The sequence below is a fragment of the Dipodomys merriami genome, unplaced genomic scaffold (assembly GCF_024711535.1).
Source record: "Dipodomys merriami isolate MVZ:Mamm:240054 unplaced genomic scaffold, mDipMer1.0.p SCAF_35, whole genome shotgun sequence".
Taxonomy (NCBI): Eukaryota; Metazoa; Chordata; class Mammalia; order Rodentia; family Heteromyidae; genus Dipodomys; species Dipodomys merriami.
Genome location: NW_027205048.1, coordinates 12,859,343 through 12,883,447, shown reverse-complemented (window position 1 = coordinate 12,883,447; position 24,105 = coordinate 12,859,343). Strand labels below are relative to the sequence as shown.

At 46.7% G+C, this 24,105-nt stretch overlaps 1 protein-coding gene across 1 annotated transcript in view; it reads right to left on the bottom strand.

Annotated features, from left to right (window-relative positions):
* Positions 1-2,484: 2,484 nt before the first annotated feature.
* LOC138803855 (scavenger receptor cysteine-rich domain-containing protein DMBT1-like) overlaps positions 2,485-24,105 on the bottom strand; it is a 202,241-nt gene continuing 180,620 nt past the window's right edge. The window contains 12 exon segments of the mRNA XM_069987925.1: positions 2,485-3,160; positions 5,883-6,253; positions 6,556-6,731; positions 7,243-7,275; positions 9,364-9,671; positions 11,180-11,281; positions 12,434-12,473; positions 12,820-14,217; positions 17,863-17,904; positions 19,691-19,714; positions 20,327-20,638; positions 23,690-24,001. Coding sequence (XP_069844026.1) covers positions 2,869-3,160; positions 5,883-6,253; positions 6,556-6,731; positions 7,243-7,275; positions 9,364-9,671; positions 11,180-11,281; positions 12,434-12,473; positions 12,820-14,217; positions 17,863-17,904; positions 19,691-19,714; positions 20,327-20,638; positions 23,690-24,001 — 3,410 coding nt within the window. The 3' untranslated portion in view covers positions 2,485-2,868.

Here is a 24,105-nt window from a genome sequence, read left to right as displayed (position 1 = left end):
CCCGAGGGGACCAGCAAGATTTTCAGAATACCTCACAAGGCAATCTACCTCTAGGCTGCATTGAGACTTGTTTAACAAAACTTTTTAAAAAGACTACACATGCACTGTGATAGCTATAATCACAACTACTTGGGAGGCTGAAATAAAGGGGATTGGAAGTTTGAGACCATTCTGGGCAAGAAGTTCACAAGCCTTCAGCTCAAATAGTGAAACGCTGGGCCGGTGGCACAGGGCTTCACCCCAGCTCTGTGGGAAGCGTAGCGAGGAGGACTGATGTTCAGGCATAAAGCATGAGCCTTGTTCAAAAATAACCAGAGGTGAAGGGCTGAGGGCAGAGTGTGAGTGGTAGAGGCCTGCCTAGCAAGCTTCAAGCCTAGAGATCAAACCCCAGTCCCGCCAAAAAGATAAAGATGACCCACAAAGGGATGGGAAATTGGAGTACCAGGAACATGCAAGCTATAGGGGAGGAACTGGAATCCGAGCTCCCGGCTGGCTTCCGTTGCTCTGATGGGGGCTTCCCCTCATCCCACTAGGCAAGGACAAGGGTCTTTGGGTTTGCTCCAAACAGCTTGGGGGGACGTGTTGGTCCAGACTCCCTGCCTGCTCTGTGCCAGGCTCAGGGATGCAGGTGAGGTGATGCACATCCCAGTCTCCACGCGGCTTTCATCCTGGTGAGGCCAGGCAAGGGGGAAGGGGCGTGGAGAGAAGGAAGGAAATTAGCTTCCCTAGTCATTTCTTACTAGTCTGGGGTGAAAGCCAGGACTCTAGGGTTCCTGGTGTCTGGTTGGAGCAGAGCAGTTTTTGTCCTGTTAGATCACCCCTTTGCTGGGAAAGCGAGCAGGCTTTCCTTGGGACACCTTTGGTGTTCCCTGACTGAACCCCCTGTTTTGATCCACGGAGCATGGGAGGCTGCCCAGTAACCATGGCTTTAAGTGTTCTTAAGAATTGCCTGGCGTGGGATGGGAAGGTGGCTCAGTGGTAGAGTGCTTGCTTTGCATGCATGAGGCCCTGGGTTCGATTCCTCAGCACCCCATAAGCAGAAAAGAGCTGGAAGTGGAGCTGGGGCTCAAGTGATAGAATGCTAGCTTTGAGCTGAAGAGCTGAGGGATGGCGCCCAGGCCCAGAGTTCAGGCCCCATGACCAACAAAATAAATAAAGAATTGCACAGCATGCTTTCAGAGAGGGCTGAATCCTGGGCTCCACCCCCTTGAGCCATGCCAGCAGGAACTGATCTGGAAGCTTTTTTTTTTTTTTTTGGGTCCGGTCATGGGGCCTGAACTCTGGGCCTGGGCGCTGTCCCTCAGCTCTTCAGCTCAAGGCTAGCGCTCTACCACTTGAGCCACAGCGCCATGGAAGCTTTTTTTATTCATTTATTATTTACGTGGTAGCTCTTCCATTACTAGCACGTTTACACTGGGGATTTATTAGAGGCACAACATGCTAGATTTTGGTCACTGTTTAGTTTCTAATTACTGGTCACTCTGTGGATATGCACAGTTAATAAGTAGATGATCTTTGGAAGGCAGAAACTCCGGAAGTACACAATTACTTGGAAAAAACTCCTTTAATCCTCAAAGTATTTGCATGAAATAGATGTCCAATGCAAGGGTCATTGTTTCATGTGACTGAGGGTGAAGCTACTGGGGGCCAAGTCATTACCATTGGTTTAAGGACATTCTGTTCACCAAACCAGCCACTCACATTTCACCAATTTCTAGGTATGTTTATACATAGAAGTTCATACAAATCAATACTAACATCCTATGTTGTTCAATCAAAACAGTTCTTGAGGAAGGGTATGCTTGTAATGAAATGGAGATGTTGTTCTTGGAAGAAGTACCCCCTTGGGATCATTTGTCAGATTTTCATCTCTTAAGACCTCAGGGTTAGCTCCCCGTTTCTGCCTTCCTTCTTCCCTCGCCACTTGGCAGTACTGTAGTCTCATCTGCTACATGCTGTTTATTGACAAAGACCACAATAACTTCTGGGAGATGGGGGACACACTTTTGATATTGCTACTGGCTATGCCGACAAATGAAAATATCTGACACTGCTCAAGTCTGTTTCCTTAAAGACAACGTTGAGGCTAGGGAGTCTTCTTGTGGAGTTAATATGCTCCTTTTCCAGAAGGATGCCTATGCTTGCTTTTCTGATTTCTTGTGTACTTTTCAGGTTTCCTGGCAGCTTTGAGACCTGGACTTAGACAGAATTGAGTGAACATTTGGCTGCTCAGCAAGCGCCCTCAGTCTTACCTTGAGTTTCAGCTTCTCAGTTGCAAGCTGAAACCCAAACTCCAAATTGTTAGGCCTTCTGAAACAACAATGAAAACTTATTGTGATGAATCGGTGGCTTATGTGACTCAACTGTTTTGTTCTTAGAGTTTAAAGAAAAATGAGCAATGGCTTCCCAACAGACATTAAAGTTGTTTATTATTATTATTATTATTATTACAGGACCCTTAGCAAGATCTCGAAATAAATTCTTATAACACCAGAGGGACAGAAAAGCATGCTTACTTATTAGCATCTGGATAATAAGATACCAACTTAAAAACAAGAATTAAATTGACTATGGATTAGAGGGAGACAATCCTGCTTTTTCTAACATTTACACACAGTAAGACAATGATCAAGTTCATGAAGTGAGGAATTAGAAAATCAACATTTTTAGCTACCAAGAGAGTAACCGCTTTAAAAGCTCAGTAATCAGAAAAGATTTAGTAACAAACCTCAGGAAAGAAAGCTACTATCTTTCTTTAGCCAGGCTCTACATGACTAACTTTTGATTCACTAGTCAGTATTTCCCTGAAAGAAATAGATTTGGGTTCCTAGTTTCTGGCAGATTCACATGACAGCTGGGAAAAAAAAATCACACCAGGGTCTTGCTGTAAGCAGAAGCTCTGGGGACCTCCAGCGGCCCCACCATTCGGAAATACTCAGTCTGTTCTTCCTTGGCCTCCACAGGGCCTGCACCTCTCCTCCTGCGCTCTGTACATCCTTGAGAACACCGAGAAGAGTAGTCTCCCTCTCTGCACACAGCAATCTTACACTGCAGATAGATCACTTCGTAGCTGTCGAGAATGCTGAAGGCATTGAACTTGAACTGGGCCACATTCTTCTTGGCGGAGTGCAGGTTGATGTAGGTATTGTCTTTGATGCACCTAATGGGGAGAAAATCCGCAAGCAATTCAGTATGACATGGATTCACTGAAACCCAGGTAACCAGGCTTGGCCCAGATGTATCGATTTCAAATGGTACTCTTCCTACCACTCACTCTTTCTTCAATGAGGGAACTACTAGAACTATCATTTTAGTATGGCTATGAGTGGAAACCCCCTACTCCTGGCTGTAAGTAGAAGGGGACTGTAAAATAAACACAACAAAAACAAAAAGGTTTTAGCTAGACCTCTTGCCTTCAGAAGGCTGCCACTCTTTTGCTCCAAAGGGCAGATTTTATGTAATGGTTCTCTTATTTCTTGGTAGACTTAGATTATTTAAAATATGTGTTGGTAAACCCCAAGGAAACTTCTGAAAAATCTGGGGGAAGATGTGTAAATGGGTCCCAGGGAGGAGACACAATGGAATCATGTGAATGCTCAATTATAAGCAAAGGCAGCAGGAATGGCATCTGTGGGGTTAAACGAAGCACACATGCAGTATGAGCAGATGGTGGGTGTTCATCAGCCTTGTGAGCAATCACTAGATATACTATTTTAAAGACAAAAGACGAGCAGACTAAAAATGTCAAACTACATGTTGTCAGTACAACTTTCTTTTTAAATATACAGGCACAGAGAAAGCAAGGGAACAGGGAATGATGTGCCATGCTAAGATGAACTAGATGACAGCTGCAGGTAGCTTCATGAACTTAGAACAAACCTCAGAGCCAAATGATTCTCAGGATCAAAGAGGGACATTGTATAATAATGGAGAGATGAAATCTTCCAAGAAAGACAATCCTTAACCAAAATAATCAATGCACAAATGATCCTCCAATTTACTATGATAGTCCAGATGGTATACATACCTACAGACCATCAAAATACTTGAGGCAAAAACTAATAGAACTGCAAAGAAATCGACAAACTGCCTATGCTCATGGAATTATTGTTAGTGTCCCTCCATCAGTAATTGATGGGTACAGCAGGAGGAAAGGTTATAAGGATATATGTGATGTGAAGAGCGCTACTAGATCCCTGGAACTAGCTGACATTCCACCCAACAACAACAGCAGAATGCACGAATCCCTTACGCTCACACAGGACTTCTTCAGAACTGACCATATTCTGTACCCTCAGAAACATCTGAACAAATGAAAAGAACTCTATTCACAAAAACACTCTCACATAACAATGAGATTAAACTAGGAACCAATGACAGAAATAGTTCCGAAAACTCCCTAAATGTTTGGAAAGCAGACACCACACCTTTAAAGGAACTTGTGGATCAAAGGAATCTCAAGGAAGGTTCTAAAATATTTTCTTTTTTGGGTCCAGTCATGGGGCCTGAACTCTGGGCCTGGGCGCTGTCCCTCAGCTCTTCAGCTCAAGGCTAGCACTCTACCACTTGAGCCACAGCGCCACTTCTGGCTTTTTTTTCCTTTTTGCTTATGTGGTGCTGAGGAATCGAACCCAGGGCCTCATGCATGCAAGGCAAGTGCTCTACCACTGAGCCACCTTCCCAGCCCTCTAAAATGTTTTTGAACTAAGTGTAAATGAAGGTGAAATGAATCAAAATCTGTATGATGCAATGAAGGGAAATTTGCAACCCTATCTGAATGTATTAGAGAAGAGAGAGCTAAAATAACCTAACCCTTAAAAATGGAGAAAGGAGAATAAGCCTAAAGCAAGCAGAAAAAATCGTGGGTTGTTAAATTTGGGCACGAACTCTAATTTCTTGCCTTAAGATGTTCAGAAAAGGGATTGAAAGGGAAGCACTTTTTCTCTGCTCTGGGACTCAGTGCAGTTTACTGCTGTGATGCACCTCTCATCCCATCAGTGACAGGTTCTGTCTGTGCCTCCCCTGGCCTCTGGACGTGGGTACCGCCAAGCCTCTTAGGACCGTCAGTCTGCTAAGATCTCATTATACTCTAGCTGCCATTAAGTGAGGGAGGTGTTTTGGTCTTTTATGAACTGGTTGACAGTTACCCATTCATAAGGGTTTGGCTCCTGAAAGGCGACAAAGGACCTATCAAGGCAAACGACTGGGCAAATCATTGGATTAACTAAGGGAGCCAGAAGAAATCTGACTAGTATGACATCATCTACCTTGAGGGATTTCATCAGCTCACCAGGAAGGGCCAGATGCCCAGAAGGCTGCACCTTGAGTACAAAATCTACTGGAGTTCTCAGATTGGAAAGGAAGGGAGGCTTGCGTATGAGAGGGTGGAGTGGAGCAGAAGAGTCCAGGAGCTTTGGAGAATCTCCAACTGAGATCAGAGGGCCAATGAGGATCCCCACTTCATCTGTGGGGTATGACTAGAATTCTTGTACACAGTTCCAATTTAGGACTTTACATTTAGTAACTCCAAGTTTCCTAAGGCATTCCATGAAAATCTAATAGAAAATCCTGGCGTTGGCGGCTCATGCCTATAATCCTACCTAGTCAGGAGGCTGAGATCTGAGGATCACAGTTTGAAGCCAGCCCTGGGGCAGGAATGTCCTGTCTGTGAAACTTGTATCTCCAATGAACACCCAGATAAAACCAGAAGTGGCACTGTGGCTCAAAGTGGTAGAGCGCTAGCCTTGAACAAAAAGGGGCTCAGGGACAGTGCCCAGGCCTAGAGTTCAAGCCCTAGGACTGGGGTGGGTCGGGGTGGCTGGGGGGGGGGGGGGAAGGAGAAAGAAAGAAAGAAAGAAAAGAGGGCCTTCCATTTTCCTCACCCTTGCCGGATCAGGTCGTATGTGTTGGTTGTGAAATCACTGGCATTGGGAGAAGCCACACACGTGTCCACGGAGAGCCTCAGGTTGGGATCTGTGCTCTGGAGCGTAGCCTCAAGGAATACCTCTTCCCCCTGGCCGGCATAATAAGGTGCCACGCCTTTCCCCCGCGGGGATGCGGGTGACTGGATGAATGAAATGGACACTTCATAGCCGGCATCCTCTGCCCGGGCGCCAGCTTCACCCGTGGATGGGCCATCCACTCTGCAGGTAAACTTCAGGTGGGGCACCTTGTGTCTCACGATGACTCGGCCAGGGTGATCCCGCCCTCGGCCTCTGATGGAGTTGGAGTAGCTGAGCGAGCCATGGTGTTCCTGTGAAGATCAGAGGAAAGCTGGGGTGCCCGGGGCTCTTTCCCACCCCTGCTGAGCACTTGCTTGTTGGTGTGCTGGAGGCCTGAAATCCCTAGCCAGACTTTGGTAGTATTTAATGCCCCAAAGGAAGGAAAGTTCTAGACCAATGATGAGCTACTTTAGATCTCACCAGACTCAAACAAGCTCATGGCTTGTGTCCTTTCCCAGTTCCTACAAGGTGTTCAGCGGGTGGAGTTCCGTAAGCCCCTCCCTGCCCCATCTCCGCCTCCATCCACAGGGCGGCTTCCTAGTCAGTTTCTGACCTGCTGGACAGTGCCACAGCGGCCGTAGGGAATGTTAAAGATCAGGTAGCGTCCTGTGACATGGGGGCGACACGCGTTATCGTTTAAGTGAAGATCCCAAGAGGAGTAGCCCAGTCTTCGCAGATAGCCTCGATCGACGACAGCTTGGAAGCGGTGAGGTAGGCAGGAAAGCTGGGCTGCAGGACAGGGAGAGTGGGGGGAGCATTAGGAAGACAAGCCAGGGTCCCAGAGCCAGGTCAGGGAATGGGCCTGTGTTCACCATCTAAATAAAAGCAGCGCTCTGGGCTGAGGCTGGCGCAGCCGTCTCTACTCTGCACCAAAGGCTTGACTCCAATGAACATCCTCCTTTCTCCAAAGCCTCTGAGGTCTCAGGCTAGCCCCAGCATACGCCCCGTGGGCTGTGAGGTAGAGCTTTGTCCAAGGAGTTCCAGGGCACTCCTGTCCCATGTTGGGAACACCCACGCCTAAACACACATCTATCCGGAGCTTTGGATGGAAGCTGGGAAAGGAAGGCGTGAAGACAAAGGAGGAAAGAGCGCCTGGAACACGCTGCTTCCCCAAGCCCCTAAAGCCCAGTATGTGGGGACACAAGAGCTCCCAGAAGGCTCCCTTCTTTCTTCCCCATTTGTCTGCTTTTAGCCCCCTACTTTTCTGTACGTTGTGTCCCAGGCAGGAAGATGACATTACCATTGTCCTTGGGTACAACAGAGTCCTCTGGACCTGCCGAAAAGGTAAAGATAAGAAAATGTCAGTGGTGCGGGGCCTCTGGAAGTGGACGATCTAGACGCAGACAAGCTAGCCGCGCTGGAGAACCGAGGCCTGAGAGCATCCCAGGGCGTGCAAAGGCCCCGGGCCTCCTCTCGGAGCTGCATGCCGGCCTGTGTGGAGTAGTGTGGAAAATATGGATGCTATCAACAGCAGGATTGGTTGAAGCAAGAGAGCAATCAACTGGGGCTTCAGAGGCAGTAAATGCCATCAGATAGGGGAGATCCTGGCTGGTGTCCCTTTCCGTGCTCACGGCAGGCTTGGGACCTCAGGCTGGGATCCCAAGAGTCTGTAGCTATTAAGGGTTTCTCAGGCTCAAAATGAAGACAGGACTTCGGCCAGGAAGTGTGCTAGTCAGATTTCCCCAACTCCTTCAGACACCACAGACCCTGATAACAGAGACCTCTTCGTGTGTACTCTTGGGCAATATTGTCTAAGAATAGAAAATGGAGTTTCACCGAAGGTGGGACCCTCCCAGGAATGGCAGATGGTGAAAATGAAGGAGAGTGAGCTTACAGAAGTCAGACAGAAAGGTGGGAGTAACAAAATAAAGCCCAGGAGAGGAAGAGGCCCCACCTTGCATGGGAAGGACTGGGCATATTTGGGGGAGGGTGGGCTGTTCTGTTGCTTCCTGAGGGTTAGGTCAAGGTGAGGCAGGGGCCCTCTCAATGGGGACCTTGGTTCTTTCCTCTGAGATAGAAAAGGGAACTGACAAGTTGTAATGATGGAAAAGAAGCAGGAGGGTTAGGTCAAGGTGAGGCAGGGGCCCTCTCGATGGGGACCTTGGTTCTTTCCTCTGAGATAGAAAAGGGAACTGACAAGTTGTAATGATGGAAAAGAAGCAGGTTCTTTGCCCCTAATCATCTCAAGACATTTCCATTTTCTTTGGCTTCATCATCCCTTGCCTACATTTCAGAGCAAATATTTCACTGAAATGGGATTAGATAAAACTGATGAATAAACTCTCACTGCCGGGGGGGGGGGGGTGTCTCATTTCTAGTTCTTCATAATAGAATAAGGAACAAGCTACCAAAAATTGAGCCCGTAGAAGTAGAGACTGAAACAATAATTACCAGACAGGAGGGTGAGAGAGAGGGGAAGATGGGGGGGGGATTGCTTAGCAGCTACAAATAGGAGGAATACATTTCACTGTTCAGTGTTCTATTATTACATAAAAAGTGGTTATACATTATATAATTCCAGAGAGCTAGAAGAGAGATTTTGAACGTTCTCCCCATTAAGAAATGGTAAATGCTCAAATGATGGATGGCTTAAGTATCCTGATCAAAGCACGATATATAAGTGGATCAAAACATTACATTGGCAAGCGCCAGTGGCTCACGCTGTAATCCTAGCTACTCAGGAGGCTGAGATCTTAGGATCACGGTTCAAAGCCAGCCCGGGCAGGAAAGTCTGGGACTCTTATCTCCAGCTAGCCACCTAAAAACCAGAAGTAGATCTGTAGCTCAAAAAGCTCAGTGACAGCGCCCAGACCCCGAGTTCAAGCCCCATGACTGACAAAAGCCCCACATCACATCATTCTTCATAAAGATGTACAATTATTATCTGTCCAGAAAGGCACACGACTACGACCTGTCAAAAGCGTACACCATCTGTCAGTTAACATCTGTACAAACTGTTACCCTACGACTACGATCTGCCGACTATATCGGTCAAGAAAGCACAAGGAAAGGCCCGCTCTTCTCGGGTGGACTGGCCCATCCATTGGAAACTGAGGCCCTCCGCTGGGCGTGGGGTCTTGGCCGGAGCACGCACGGATTTATCTTTAGGTGTGCATGGAGGTTTCCTCGAGGCAGTGCCTGGGTGGAGACGCACTTGTGGCTCCCAGGCCAGGGGAGGGGGAAGGGGCGGGGCGACTCGGGGAGGGGGCGGGGCGACTCGGGGAGGGGGAGGGGCGTGGGCGTGGCGACTCGGGGAGGGGCGGGGGGTGACAGGGGAGGGGGCGGGGCGACTTGGGAGAGGCGGGGCGGGGCGACTTGGGAGAGGCGGGGCGGGGCGGGGCGCGGAGGGGCGGGGCGGTACCTGCGCAGATCACGCTGGCGTCCTCCTGGTGCCCACAGTTGTGCCGCGCCCAGCCCGCGTGGGCGCAGCGGTCCAGCGCGGCCTCGGAGCCGGAGCAGCGCACGTCGTCCAGCAGGATGAGCCCCGTGCCCGGGCCGAAGCGGGCGCGGCCCGGGGCGCGCAGGGCACGGCCGCAGCCCAGGAGGCGGCACACCACAAAGGCGTTCTTGATGCCCCAGTGGTCGTCGCACACGGTGCCCCACTGGCCCCGGTAGCGCACCTCCAGCCGGCCCTCGCAGCGACTGCGGCCGCCCACCAGGCGCAGCGGCCGGCCTGCGGGCAGAGGGGCGGTCAGAAGGCCGCCGCGGCCGCGTGCAGCCCTGGACCGGGCCGTTTCCGCGGCCCCCCTCCGCCTCCCGCTTCACTCCGAGCCCCGCACCGACTATGGTGACACCCTTTTACGCTCCGTGAGTAGAATGACCCAGTTTAACCGTCAAAAGGCTGTCACAGCCCGGCGCCGCTGGCGCACGCCCGTCATCCCAGCTACTCAGGAGGCTGGGATCTGAGGATCGCGGTTCAAAGCCAGCCCCGGAAAGGAAAGTCCTTGATATGCTTATCTTCAATTAATCACGGAAAAAAGCCGGAAGTGGTGCTGTGGCTCAAGTGGTAGAGCGCTCGCCTTGAGCAAAAGGAGCTCAGGGACAGCGCCCAGGCCCAGAGTTCAAACCCCGGCACCAACAAAAAAGCAAAGCAAAACAAAGAAAGAAAACGGTATTACATAACCTGTCTATTCCACTTCTACACAATACATGAAAACATTCGTCCACAGAAAGATTTGCACGCGGCACCATTCTCCATACTAGCCCCAAACTGGAAACAACATACCAGGATGCACAGACTATAGTATATGAACACAATGGAATATTACTAAGCAAAGAAAAGGAATGTATTACCAACTCATGGAACCACATGTATGCACTTCAAAGCGAACTGTAAATTTAATTTTACTTAGGTTAAAAAAATCAGATACAAAAGCTCCTGTTTTATCTGATTCCATTTCTATGAGATTCTAGCAAGGGCGCATCTGAACTCAACAGACAGCAGATGCCTGGAGAAGGTAGGAGAAATAACGAGAAAGAGGCAAGAGGAAATTTCTGGGGTGTGGGAAATTTCCTGGGTGATGGATATGTGGTGTATTTTAATTGTGCTGGTTATATAACTGCATGCATTAGACAGAATTCATACATGTGTGTCATATATATATGATACTTCAAAAATTGATTTTAAAAGACAACAAAAAGACCTCTACATTCATGTGTCATGCATTGCTGAGGACCTATTCTGAGAAATGCATTGTTCGTTGTACAACACTGTAGAGTGGACTTATGGAATGGAAAACTATTTCAGTGTCACTTGGCAACATGGTTTTACGGGGTGCATGACTGATTATGTTGGCAGTACCTCATACACAAGTGTGAAAAATGAGTTCTCCTCATATTAATTGCTTAATAGTGTCTACCTTGCAATTTTCTGCACTTTTATGCATATGAAGAGGCTCACTGAATGTGGACTCACTGGTGTTAGATTCTCTGACTACAATCTGCTGGTTTAGGATTGGCCTAATTGAAGCAATAATATTGGAAGCAAGATAATCATATTTGTGTGAACTATGAACAGGAGCTGAGGGTGTATCTCTTGAGTGGTAGCACATTTGCTAATATATATGAGGCCCTGGGTTTGATGATGGAGCACCATCAGAAGAAGAAAAAGGAAAAATAAGAAGAAAAAGGAGAAATAAGGTGAAGAAGAGAATGAAAAGAAGGAAGAGGAGGAGGAGAAAGAGGCAGAGGAGAAAAAAGGGGAAGGATGAGGAGAAAGAGAAGGAGGAGGGGAAGTAAGAGAAGAATAAAGATGAGCTTCGAACACAGTTAAATATCTTCTGTGTGAGGTCTTGGAGGATAAACTTTGGGTGGATTTCTGTCCCACAATGTGTGTGTGTGGGGGGGGGTGGTATCTGTGTGTGTTTGTATATATACACCTACAAGCTCATAAAACTTTTTGGTAAGGAGGATGGAATTTAAATGAAAAAGAAATCTTATTCTAACAGTAATACCAAACTAGATATAAATAATATAGGTATATTATCATTTTAGAGATTAGAAATAAATGAAAATTACCAGGCAGTGGGGCCATTTCTTTATCAACTGAAATTGTAACTGTAAAAGAAATAATAAAAGGTTTAAAATGTAGTCCCACAAAATCACACATTTCTATTTAAAGCAGAAGAATAAAAGTATATTCAGACATTAATACTTTTTAAGTTGTTACTTTGGTTTGAGTGTAGAAATAGTGGTCATTTAATTTCATTTTCTTGGTATCAGAATGTAACAAGTGATGTTATATCCTGTTAATCCTTTAGAATTAACTTAAAATAACATAGGAAGCAATCACAAAGGAAGCTATGCAAATATACTGATTTTGGGAGGAGGAAGATAAAAATATTAGATTTTCCTAAAAGGGTGGAAAATGAAGTGAGAAGAGTCACAGTCAGACATCCTTGGGATAACAGGAAGCTCATACCGGAGAGGCACAGTTCAGCCTCTCAGCAGGTAAAGAAATGGAGCTAGGAAAACTAATAAGGAACTTTATGATAAAAATATAGTTATTGTAAACTACAAAACTATTTTAATTGAGGAACAGGTATATGATCATTACCAGGCAACGGCGTCATTGTTGTCCAAATTAGATCTGGGGCTGCCAGAAAAATAAGTAAAAAAAAAAAAGATTACAGTTTGGCTCCATTCACAAGTCAGTTTCCTCAGAGCTCTGCATTTATTTTGTGGATGTGCAGATGTAGGTGTGAAATTGTGCCTGAGAAGATGGTATGAAGCGTGCTTCTCCGCTGAAAAGATCATTGTAATATGACAGCAAAACTTACATCCCTAACCCTTAACAGACTGAGCCAGGTCAGGATTATCACTATTTTAGTGATGGGGAAATGGAGACTCAGGATTGGATAACGTGACCAGATCTCATGCAATTGAAACCTGTAAGCCTGTAAGGCCCCAAAGCGCATAATCGTTCTACCTACTCTGTTTTCAGAGGCATAGGAGATGGGGGTTGCTTTGGTCCTGGTGAAGAACAGAAATGAGGAGAAAGGTAAGGGTTTATGGCCACCACATCTGTCCTCCTGAAAGAAGCCTATGTCTACACCTATACCTACGTCTATGCTGACATCTATGTCTATGTCTTTGTCTATGCCTATGTTTATGTCTATGTCTATGCTTACATCTATGTTTATGTCTATGCCTACACCTATGTCTATGGTTGAGTTCCATCCCTGTGAAAGGATGCTGGACTTTCTTAGTACTTGGGATTTGTATCATAGGCAAGGTATTCTGAGTCCAGGTTTATTTGCCAAATAGAAAGATGAAACGTTGTGTTTCACTTAAGAAATATGTCAGCAGAAAACATTACCAGGGGGACTGCCCTCTTCTGCTGAGGTATTGTCCTCTTCTGCTGAGGTATTGTTCTCATCCTCTTTTGTTGAAGTATTTTTCCGTCCTGCTGAAGTATTTTCCTTGTCTGCTGAAGTATTTTCCTTGTCTGCTGAAGTATTTTTCTCTTCTGTTGAGGTATTTTCCTCTTTTGCTGAAGTATTTTCCTTTTCAGCTGAGGTATTGTCCTCATCCTCTTCTGCTGAGGTATTTTTCTCTTCTGCTGAGGTATTGTCCTCTTCGGATGAAGTATTTTCCTCTTCTGCTGAAGTATCTTTCTTTCCTGATGAGGTATTTTCCTCTTCTGCTGAAGTATCTTTCTTTCCTGATGAGGTATTTTCCTCTTTGGCTGAGGTATTATCTTTGTCCTCTTCTGCGGAAGTATTTTCCTCTTCTGTAGAAGTATTTTCCTTTCCTGCTGAGGTATTTTCCTCTTCTGCTGAGGTAATGTTCTCGTCCTCTTCTGCTGAAGTATTTCCCTCTTCTGCTGAGGTATTGTCCTTGTCCTCTTCTGCGGAAGCATTTTCCTCTTCTGCTGAAGTATTTTCCTCTTCTGCTGAAGTATTTTCTTCTTCTGCAGAAGTATTTTCCTCTTCTGCTGAAGTATTTTCTTCTTCTGCAGAAGTATTTTCCTCTTCTGCTGAAGTATTTTCCTCTTCTGCTGAAGTATTTTCCTCTTCTGCTGAAGTATTTTCTTCTTTTGTGGAAGTATTTTCCTCTTCTGCAGAAGTACCTTTCTCTCCTGCTGAGATATTTCCCTCTTCTGTAGAAGTATTTTCCTCTTCTGCTGAGGTAATGTTCTCGTCCTTTTCTGTTGAAGTATTTTCTTCTGCTGCTGAAGTATTTTCCTTTTCTGCTGAAAGATTTTTCTTTCCTGCTGAGGTATTTTCCTCTTCTGCTGAGGTATTATCCTTATCCTCTTCTACTGAAGTACTTTCCTCATCTGAAGTATTTTTCTCTCCCACTGAGGTATTTTCCTCTTTTGCGGAAGTATTTTCCTCTTCTGCTGAAGTATTTTCCTTTTCTGCTGAAGTATTTTTCTTTCCTGCTGAGGTATTTTCCTCTTCTGCTGAGGTATTGTCCTTGTCCTCTTCTGCTGAAGTATTTTCTTCTTCTGGGGAAGTATTTTCCTCTTCTCCTGAAGTGTTTTCTTTTCCTGCTGAGGTATTTTCCTCTTCTACTGAGGTAATGTTCTTGACCTCTTCTGCTGAAGTATTTCCTTCTGCTGCTGAAGTATTATCCTCTTCTGCTGAAGTATTTTCCCTTTCTGCTGCGGTGTTTTTCTCTTCTGCTGAGGTATTGTCCTCATCCTCTTCTGAGGAAGTATTTTTCTCTCTTGCTGAGGTATTTCCCTCTTCTGTTAAGGATGAAGTTGCATCTAGGTATAAATCAAGAGACTGAGGATACTTTAAATAGCAGGGTTAGCAGTGTAGCTTAGAGATAGATTTCTTGGTCAGTGTGTGTGAGGCTCTGGGTCCAATGCCCAGCACCATGAAAAGAAATAAGCTGAGTGGCACCAGTCATGTCTTTTCATTGGTTTCTACTTTATGGTTCATATGATTATTAATAAGGTTTATTTTCTAAAGAGAATATGACAAGGAGATCATCTCATTGAACAGTACAAAGAGAGACTTTACCTGTTGGAGAGGTTGCTGCTGCTGCTGTTGATCTATGATGTTGATCTATGCACAAAGAGAAAAAGTGACTTAAATACCAGGAGGGACCCCAAGGTCTCTATTTTTTTTTAACCAAGACTTTTGAGGGCAAAGTTTATGCAACAGCCTAGCTTTATAAATGATACCCCAGGAAGAGATATGTAAGGGGATGGCAGACAGAGCTCTACCTGATGTGGAGGTCACAGCGGCTGAGACTGAAGCTGTGGATGGACAGAAATGACAAGGCAGCAGTTAGTCATGTCAGGCTCACATCCCTCCACACATACAAGGGGTTTTAGGGTGCGGCATAGATCAGTCAGCATGCCTTCTTGCTCTCCAGACACGTGTGTGTCAGGCCACGTTCAGATCCTCCACGGCTCCGGGACATGCTCCTACTTCTTGAATCTCCCTTTGTGTCCTCACCCTTTCCTTCTTCACGTAGAGATGGAGATGACTTGTCTGGAGGGCAGTAGCCATTGGCTGAGTTTCTCAATCATACAGGGCTGGTCTACCAATGATTCTGAATGGGGACTGGCTTTCCCAGCCTTCCTCCTCTTTTCAGATGGGTGGGACCCAGTGAGTTGGAGAAGTGTCATCTCTAAGCTGGGAACTTTCTCTGGACAGCTTGAGACTAGGAGGGATGGCTTTGAATTAAGTATAGCCTCTGAACCAGCTTTACCGGCAATGGTGGCCATATTTTTGTGCTTACAGTGATGATTTATTTCCTAATTGATTTAGCACCAGACTGAGGAAACACAGGCTTTTTTTTTATTGCCCCCCTCCCATACAAACCCTCTTCACATTTCTTGTTTTTTTAATTTGAAGTAGTTTATAGATGAAGCATAAAATATTGTTGCTTGTTTAATGTGCTAAGTATATCTTTACTGAAAGTACGCCTTTTTGGGGAACTATAATAAGCTCATTACAAAAAGATAACATAAAATTTCAGTAAAAGTCAAGAATCAGAATTTCGACAGTTTTCGTTTCACAATCTAAAGGAGATGACAATTATGTAACAAAATTATTTAATAGCCAAAACATAAACTTAAATACTTTTCAGATGGAAAATTTTAAAAATTATATGAATACAGAAATATATTCATATTTCAAAATACTGAGAAATATTTCCATAATCTAATAATATTTCTGTAGATATTCTTGCATATAAAATTGAACAAGGGTAGCCGGGCGCTGGTGGCTCACGCCTGTAATCCTAGCTACTCAGGAGGCTGAGATCTGAGGATCGCGGTTCAAAGCCAGCCCGGGCAGGAGAGACCGTGAGACTCCTATCTCCAATAAACAACCAGAAAACCGGAAGTGGCGCTATAGCTCAAGTGGTAGAGCGCTCGCCTTGAGCTGAAGAGCTGAGGGACAGCGCCCAAGCCCAGAGTTCAAGCCCCACGACCGACAAAAAAAAAAAAAAAAAATTGAACAAGGGTAGTGAAAAAAAGAAACAATTTGTACTATTTTTTGTTTCACCTAATTAATTTTGCCTTGATTTTACCAATAGAGAAGAGATTTGGAAAAATGCCTTCCCTTGTGCTTTTTGAGAAGCATGCCCTTTGACACTTTTATTTCCGATCTCCAGCTTTTACATTATGATGTACAAACTTCTATTCTCTAAGACATTCAGTTTGAATGACCTTCTTATATGAGCTCTAGCAAACTAATACACACATTCTATATGTCCTGATAACATTGGTAAAAATTAAGGTAAAACTAACTTGACAAAACTCTTCATATTCTCATTTATAAAGTTGTTTATTGTAATGGCACACTAGGAACCCCTTGCATAATTTCAAATGGTATTACTCAGAATCTATCACACAAGAATGGCTTGTGGTCTAGGTAGCTCTGCTGTGTGGCTGTCTTGGCATAGATCTAGCACATGGCTGAATGGTAGGTGAAGGTTAGAGGATCACTGAAAGCTGCGGTCTTGATGTTTCCCTATGCTGGCAATACTACTTGGTGGCTAGTCTCTATAAGAAATGGAGAGTGAATAGGAAATTGTGCTTGGCCACAGGTTGGTTTTGTGTATGTTTTAATCGACTTGGCTTAATATGTTTTTTTCTCTGGCGCATGCATTTGGCTGGGTCACCCAGAACTCAGGGGAGCCGGAGATGGCTCTCATGAGTCAGGCCAACATAAACACGTTAAAACAAAATGAAAAAAATTCTAAAGAACCAAAGATTTAACCAATACATAAATTATTTGACAGATTCACTGGTGATTAGAATAATCTGTAGTGAGTAAATTAAATTTAAATTACCTGTTGAAGTTGTTTTAGCAACATTCAAAGTTTCTAGAAAAAATAAAAAAATTTGGTTAAACCTTACCAAATGGTAAGCAAACACTGCTTTATAATGAACTTTTTCTTGTTGTTTCATGGCTGACTTTCTTCTTTTCTTCCTTCCTTCCTTCTTTCCTTCCTTCCTTCCTTCCTTCCCTTTTAATTAACACATCTGATCACCTATTTCTAGGTGCCAGGCACTGAGCAGATGCTGAGGTAAAAGGTCAATAAAACCACGTAAGGTTGCTGTCCTCACAAAGAGAATCTATCACACAGGAAATGCAGGCAAGAAGGAGTGACCACACACATAAATGTGAGCTTGCAGTGGTGAAAGCAAAGTCTGGAACCTTTGACAGGGGGGTCTGCCTTGGCCAGGGCGCTTCCAGTCTACATCTGCCCCTCCCACCCCCTTGTGTCTGGCACAGGGTCTGGATTTGGTGCTGAGTTCAAAGATAATGACCACCTGATACTCCACCCTCCCCCTCAAGCCTGTCCTCACCTCAGCCCCAGTGGCATGAAGACCACTTTGCTGTTAAACACACACAGTGCCACGGGCAGAGCCCATGACAAAATGAAGGTGTGATTTCTTCTGAAGTGGAAGTCATGTCTGAATGTTAAACGCCAAGTAGGAATGTTAGTCCACCGGTCAGAAAGTTTTCATCCATTTTCTAGTTGTACTCAATTATGCTTTTGTTATGGTCTCATATACTAGTATTTCTTTTGGGAAAATATGAATATACTGGTTCCACCATTCTCGTTTTAGCATTATGCTGTAATTAACAGCATGAGAATATATATCTATTTTGGAGCCAGGCCATCAAACTCACAGGAAATGAAACTCAAGTTTCATTATTTCCTTTAAGCCAAGCATTGTCCAGGGTTCAAAGTGAAAAAAACAAACACAACAAAACAACACAAGAACCAGGGGAGTGGTCAAGCAGTCAGAAGTTCCTGTGTGTTTTCCCAGTCCTGGGGGAGACACGGGTCTATGTGGGTACAGACATCACTGTAACCTCACAGAGTCCCCGAGACACAGCCAATAACCAGAAAGCATCAAGAGAAACTTTGGGAGGATTACCAGCGGTGGGAGTAGTTTCTGCCAGGGCTGCAACTGTGAGAGCTGAAAGAGAAAACAGGTGACGTTCACCCGAGTGGAGGTGAACTTTGCTAAGACCTCACAAGCTGAGCCGAAGTGAGCCCTCCCTGGTCCAGGATGGTGGGTGACCCCAGGCAGTGCCAGCCCGGGCAGGCCGGCATGCTCAGGGGGCCAGGCCAGCTGGACAGCAACTCTGAGCCACCTTCCCTGTCTAGCAAGATACTCATGAACGCATCTCTCTGAATTGTACAAGAAAGATCTTTAACCAATGAACAATTAGGAGAGCATTTATGTAGCATGTTTCTCTTTGGAAATATATTCATGAGAAAATCATGAGTTTGACATACTTAGGAAAACCATTCTGGAAATTTAAATCTGACCCGGGAATCTGGTTTGGGTATATTTATGATCACAGATCTCTTCTCTTCTGTGGGCCAGGGGAAACAGGCTGTGATGTTGGGCAGAGGGACCTCCTTTACTGTCACTAGGGCGCCAACATCCTGTGTTGTGGGGCTTCTGGGTGTGTGTGGGCTTTCAGGGCTACAGCCATGACAGTTCTGGGAGAAGCTGTTCCTCCCTCCTGGGATCCCTTGCTGTTTAGGGTTGGCCTTCTTGGCAGGTAAGGTGTGCTGTTTGCAAGGGAAACAAGTTACTTGGATGGAACCCTGGGGTTGTGGACATGTCTGTGAGTGTCCTCATGGGCCTGGCCCACAGTTGTGCACAGACAGGCCATGGTGGTGACCCTGCCCAGGTTGGTTCTCTCTCTGTATACATAACATTGCTTAAAAAGATGGGGCTGGAACCATTGTCAGAGTGCTCCAGGGGGCAGCCAGGGCTGAACCACCTGCTGGCACACCACCTGGGCAGCACCAAGCCCCAGAGGTCATCGTACATGAACCTTCCAGGTACTTATGTGATGGCCCGCCACCTGACCTTCACACCAGCTCTTCCCATAGGCCAGCCTCACCACCGGCAGATCTGCAGGGGCCAAGGACTACATCAGCTTGCGAAGGCTCCTTCAGGACTTGAGGGAGCTAGCACAGCGAGCTGTGAACTTCCACCACTGTGGGGTAACAAACACTTGTCCAGGTGGGAGTGTGCTAACATGGGAGCCTTCTGTAGGCAGCATATGCACACGACTGCTTTTTGTACCTAGAATTTAGTGAGATGCTGTGTTGGTCTCTGTACTGGGCAGATCCATCAGGGAATTAAGGACACTGTCATCTTTGTGGGAGATACTTAAAAAATAACATCCTGCGTTTACCCTACTTGGGATGTCACTTTCATGCCTTATTTTTCCCTCCTAAAAAATCCAACACAGTGAAGCTGAATGCTTGGAGTTCAGGCTTTGCCTTCTGAATCCAGGCCTATCAGAGAACATGTTGAGTTTTTCAGAATGCAATTAATTTTTGTTTACTCAAATTCAGGAAGCTGTAAAACATTGATTTGGGAGTGATGGTGGGCAGGGGGGAGGTTGAAAGAAATCAAACCGAGGAAGTATTGCGTGAAGCCTGCTGCAAGGAAGTGACGGGGCACAGGTAAAGTGCATCCTCTGAACCCAGAGGAGAGGAAGTTCCTCAGGGGCTCAGCCCTCAAGATTGGAGCTGTCTTGTGGGGTCCCTTACAGGAACAGGTGGGTACACAGCGGGGCCCTGCAGGGATGGGAAACAGCCCGGCCTTTTACCTTCTCTAAGAATCTGCTTCAGGGCATTGTCACGGAGGGTTAAAACTTGCAAGAGAGACCCAGCGTGGGACCCCTGCCCTAGACAGTCACCAGCAACAAATGCGGTGGATCTGAACTCAAACTTACCTGGAGGTTCAACAGCCTCAGAACCTGTGGGGAGAAACAGACAGGAGGATGGGGGCATCAGAGGCTGCGATGGTGCCATGACAGAAAGGGCATCTTGTTAAATAGCACTCAGCAAGGTGGGTGGAAAGAAAGTTGCTCTTCAGCATTGAGGGTTGACACTTCCAGTGTGGGCAGTTCTCTCTGCTTAAGAATCTGACGGAATTTGGCTTAGCAACTAGAACAATGTCAACAACAGAATGGCAATAGTTATGTGTGTTTTGTGTTTGAGGGACACTTGACCAAATGTCCAATATGGGTTGTCTGGTTTATTCTTTCCAGCAACTCTAGGAGGGAAGGACCAGCATTTTCTTTATTTTTACAAGTGATTGGCCTCTGTAGACTCTACCATTGAATAGGACCACCCCCAATACTACAAAATGGGAACACACACACACACACACACACACACACACACACACACACACACACACACACACACACACATACACACACACACACACACACATTTCTTTTTCAGACTTGGAATAGAAATCTGCTACCCCGGCCACAGCGAAAGGCTCCAAGTAGAGAGCTCTTTCCAGACTCTTCCGATGACTTCGGGGCCCCCTGACCGGTCCTGGATGGACGTTCACTCACCTGCGCAGATGACACCGGCATCTTCCTGGTGCCCGCAGTTGTGGGTGAGCCAGCCGCTGTGAGGACACAGAGCCAGGGAAGGCTCACTGCCCGTGCAGTTGACATCATCGAGGAGGATTCTTCCTGACCCCGGGTGGAAGCTGGCCCCCGGGAGGGCAGACAAGGCTGGCCCACAGCCCAGCTGTCTGCAGACCACGTGAGCGTCCTCTATGGACCAGCTGTCATCGCACACGGTGCCCCAGGTACCGTCATGGAAGACCTCCACTCGGCCCTCACATCTGCTTGCTCCATTCACCAGCCGCACGCCCAGACCTTGGGTGGACATTCCAAAGAAAGTCACTTTGAGTTCATCGCCAGAGCTCACCAGAAAACCCTCCATTTCCTTTGTTCCTTTCATGTCTTACTTTTGTCTTGGGAACCACGTGGTATGTTGTAGATAGTTATAACTGGTTTAAAAATAAAAACAATTGTTCCTTAATCAAGTGGACTAGTGACCTGCACCACTGTACAGGTGTCCTTTTACTGTGTGTGGTGACGTCTTCATTTCTGACACTCACTGAGTTTCTTCAATTTTTCATGAGCTAACTAGCACACCTGTGTGTGCATGTGTGTGTCTTTACACATGTTAATCAAGTAACAACAGCAGTTCTTGCCTACGTTGTTCCCAGGATCAAGTATGGCTGAATGAATGCGTGAATCTAGTCTCGGCAATGGTAAGGTGGGTCCCTGCATGCTCACACCCACATCCAAAGGACTGTGTGTCCCAAGGCAGTAGAAGCCTTGTGTACTCAGGGCAGAGCAAAGATGAGTTTCAAAAGGGGGACTGCATGGAGACTGGGGGTCCTTAGGAGTCTTCTAGATGCCAACTCCCCAACCAGCCTCCTTGGATCTTACAGCCTTTTTTTCCCTCTTGCTTTCCAGTCTCAGATTTCTGGGTGGTGCCAGACAGGGCCAGGCTGAGGCCGGGGAGGAAGGTGGAAGTGGACAGTGTGTTGCATGGTCACACTTCCTCCCATAGAAATGCTGGGTCTCTCTGAACTCACAAGGGGAAGGCAGCCAAAGAGACAGCAGGTTACCTGTGGATAGTGGTGCCTCAGTCGGCTTCAGGAAAGGTACTAAAGGTAATAGAAGGCAAAAGAAGAAAATCAGACATCTTATGATTCAGATGATATTTTAGTTACGTGTTAGACATACTCAACTTGCAGTCAATTGTCAGTGGGATCTCCATCTTCTAAAAGCTCTGCAGATACTTTCTGGCTCTAACTCAGATTTTCTTCTGATGTCCTTTTCCTTTGTATCCCCCAACTTGTATGTGTATAGCAAATAGGGACCAACTTGTATAAGCTCAAGACAACTAAAGCTTGGGGATTGGTCAAGTTTTCTTTTTCTTTTTTAAAAAAATTCCCCCTCCCCAACTCTTTTCTGCATATTGGACTTCACTCTTTACAGATTTGTGATGGGAAAACATTTCAATCAAGCTTGAAATGCAACAACCTCGGGGCCAGAGCCAGGAGCAGACTCAAAAGTGATGTTCTCAGCTTCTTCCTTCTTAATTCTGCAAACAGAAGAATTCCTGCAGAGACAGATCCGTGCAGTGCTCTGGCCTTGGGCCAGCTCGGAAAACCATAGCTAATGTCTACATAGTGTTCAGTACCATACAGCTAGCACTGCCCTAGCCACACTGCACAGAGGCAGACACCAGCACCCAGCACAGCCTTACGAGGCAAATGTTTCTGCTCTCAGCCTCATCCAGAGGAAGATACTGCGCCATGCAGTGACTGGAAGACTGCTGGAGGCCTAACAGCTGGGAAATGATGAAGATGGCATTTGACTTCTAAACCACTACAGTACGGGATATCTCTGCCCAGGCCAGTTACTGACAGACAAGCCATTCAGATTCAGAAGAGCAAGGGAAATTACCTGAAGTTGCGTAATTCACAGCAGCCGATGGTGTTGAATGAGGCAAGGAGGCTGGGAAAGACGGAAGGAGTGTGGTAAGTCACCTCGTTTCATTCTTAAGCCTGAGAGGTACACTTGCTTATCAAAGCACATTGTCTTGTTTGGGAGAGAATCTCAGACCAGATGTACCCCACTGGGCATCTAAGAGTGGCTCTGAGTTACTATGGCAACAGCCTCCTCCCACCTTTGTTCTCTGGGGCCATTTCTGTCTTGCTACTGGACACTATACTGTAGCCATTGTTGTCCCTTTGTTTAAAGTACTTGTCTTGCCTGTTTGGTTGTTTAGGTTTCTCTGTTTTTCTGTCATGTGTGTGATTGTGTGTGTGATTGTGTGTGTGATTGTGTGTGTGTGTGTGTGTGTGTGTGTGTGTGTGTGTGTGTGTGTAGGCCTTGTTCCCCCAGTAAATGTTGGTTTGTAAAGGGCAGAGCCACATGTGTCTCAAGGTTATGGACAAGCAACTCAGCTCAGGGAGGGAGGCTGGGTGGCAGAGTTGGGCCAGGTCCTCCAGCTGAGGGTGGAGGAGAACTCAAAACTGCTGCTTGGTGGCCCAGGCTTTTCTGACCCATCTCTGACGCCTAAGGACCCTGGTTCCAGAGGTCTTGGCTCTAGAAGCCTCTACTCGATTCTCAGATGTCATCTGCAGCCTGTAGACTCAGTTTCTGTGTTATTCAGAGTATACTTTCATCCGTTGACTTTTCTCTTTTCTTCTCAGAACCAGTTCACCCTATCCTGCCTGGCTGATACACTGGTCTACCTCTTTCCACCAAGGCCTAGTAGGATACAGGAATAGATGGGGGACGTGTGACTACATGCCTGAATTTATCTGCAGAAGCTCAGCTGGGAGAGGCTGCCTAATAAGAGCCCCGGATGTGGATCTGCGCTCCTGGCTTTCTTTTAGGGAAGTTCTCTGTTCACCCCTCCACTCTTAGAAGTGTAAAGCGGAGTGAGTTGTCACTGTGAGGACTGGGGTAATTTGCAATAGCATATCATCTCTCTTAAGACTTGCATATTTATTGCCTTAAAAATTTTAATTTACATTTAGTTCCATTCTAAATAGGAATATTTTCAGATGTGCACGGGTGTGAATTGACTGAAGTGAGTTCACCGTCACTTTTAAAGCAATTTAAACAGGATGTATGGCCAGCCTGTCTGTTTTCAAGTACTGTCTGTCTGTGGCAGGTGGATCTGGCTCTGTACTTAGGATGGGCAAAGCATGAAGAAGGAAGTGTGAAAGCCACACCGTGGGTGGCAGGTGGGAATGTGAGAACCGGAATGGCTGAAGTGTCAGGGGTAACGGTCTGGGGCCTGTCCCTAGTCCCCACCCCGTCTCCTCCCCCTGCAGAGGGCTCCCCGGGGTGGGAAGAAGTCACAGGCCCACCCTCCCGGCTGAGACCCCAGCCCACCTGTGCAGATGACGCCCGCGTCTTCGTGGTGGCCACAGTTGTGGGAGAACCAGCCCCCGTGCAGACACTGCCACAGCCGGCCTTCTGACCCCGCGCACTCCACGTCGTCCAGGGCGATGGGGCCCACGCCTCGCTCGAAGTGTGCCCGCCCGAGGGCCGCCAGGGCTCCGCCACAGCCCAGCTGCCTGCACACCACCCGGGCGTCCCTCAGGTCCCACGCGTCGTCGCACACGGTGCCCCAGCTGCCGTTGTAGTGCAGCTCCACGCGGCCCTCACACGCGTGGCTGCCGTCGGCCAGCCTGAGGCCCACAGCTGGAGGACAGACGCCGAGTGAGGCCCCCAGGGCACCCACCGGCTTTGCGGCCTCCACACTCCCACTCCCAGCCGAAGGGGGCCCTGGGGGCTAAATCTAGCTA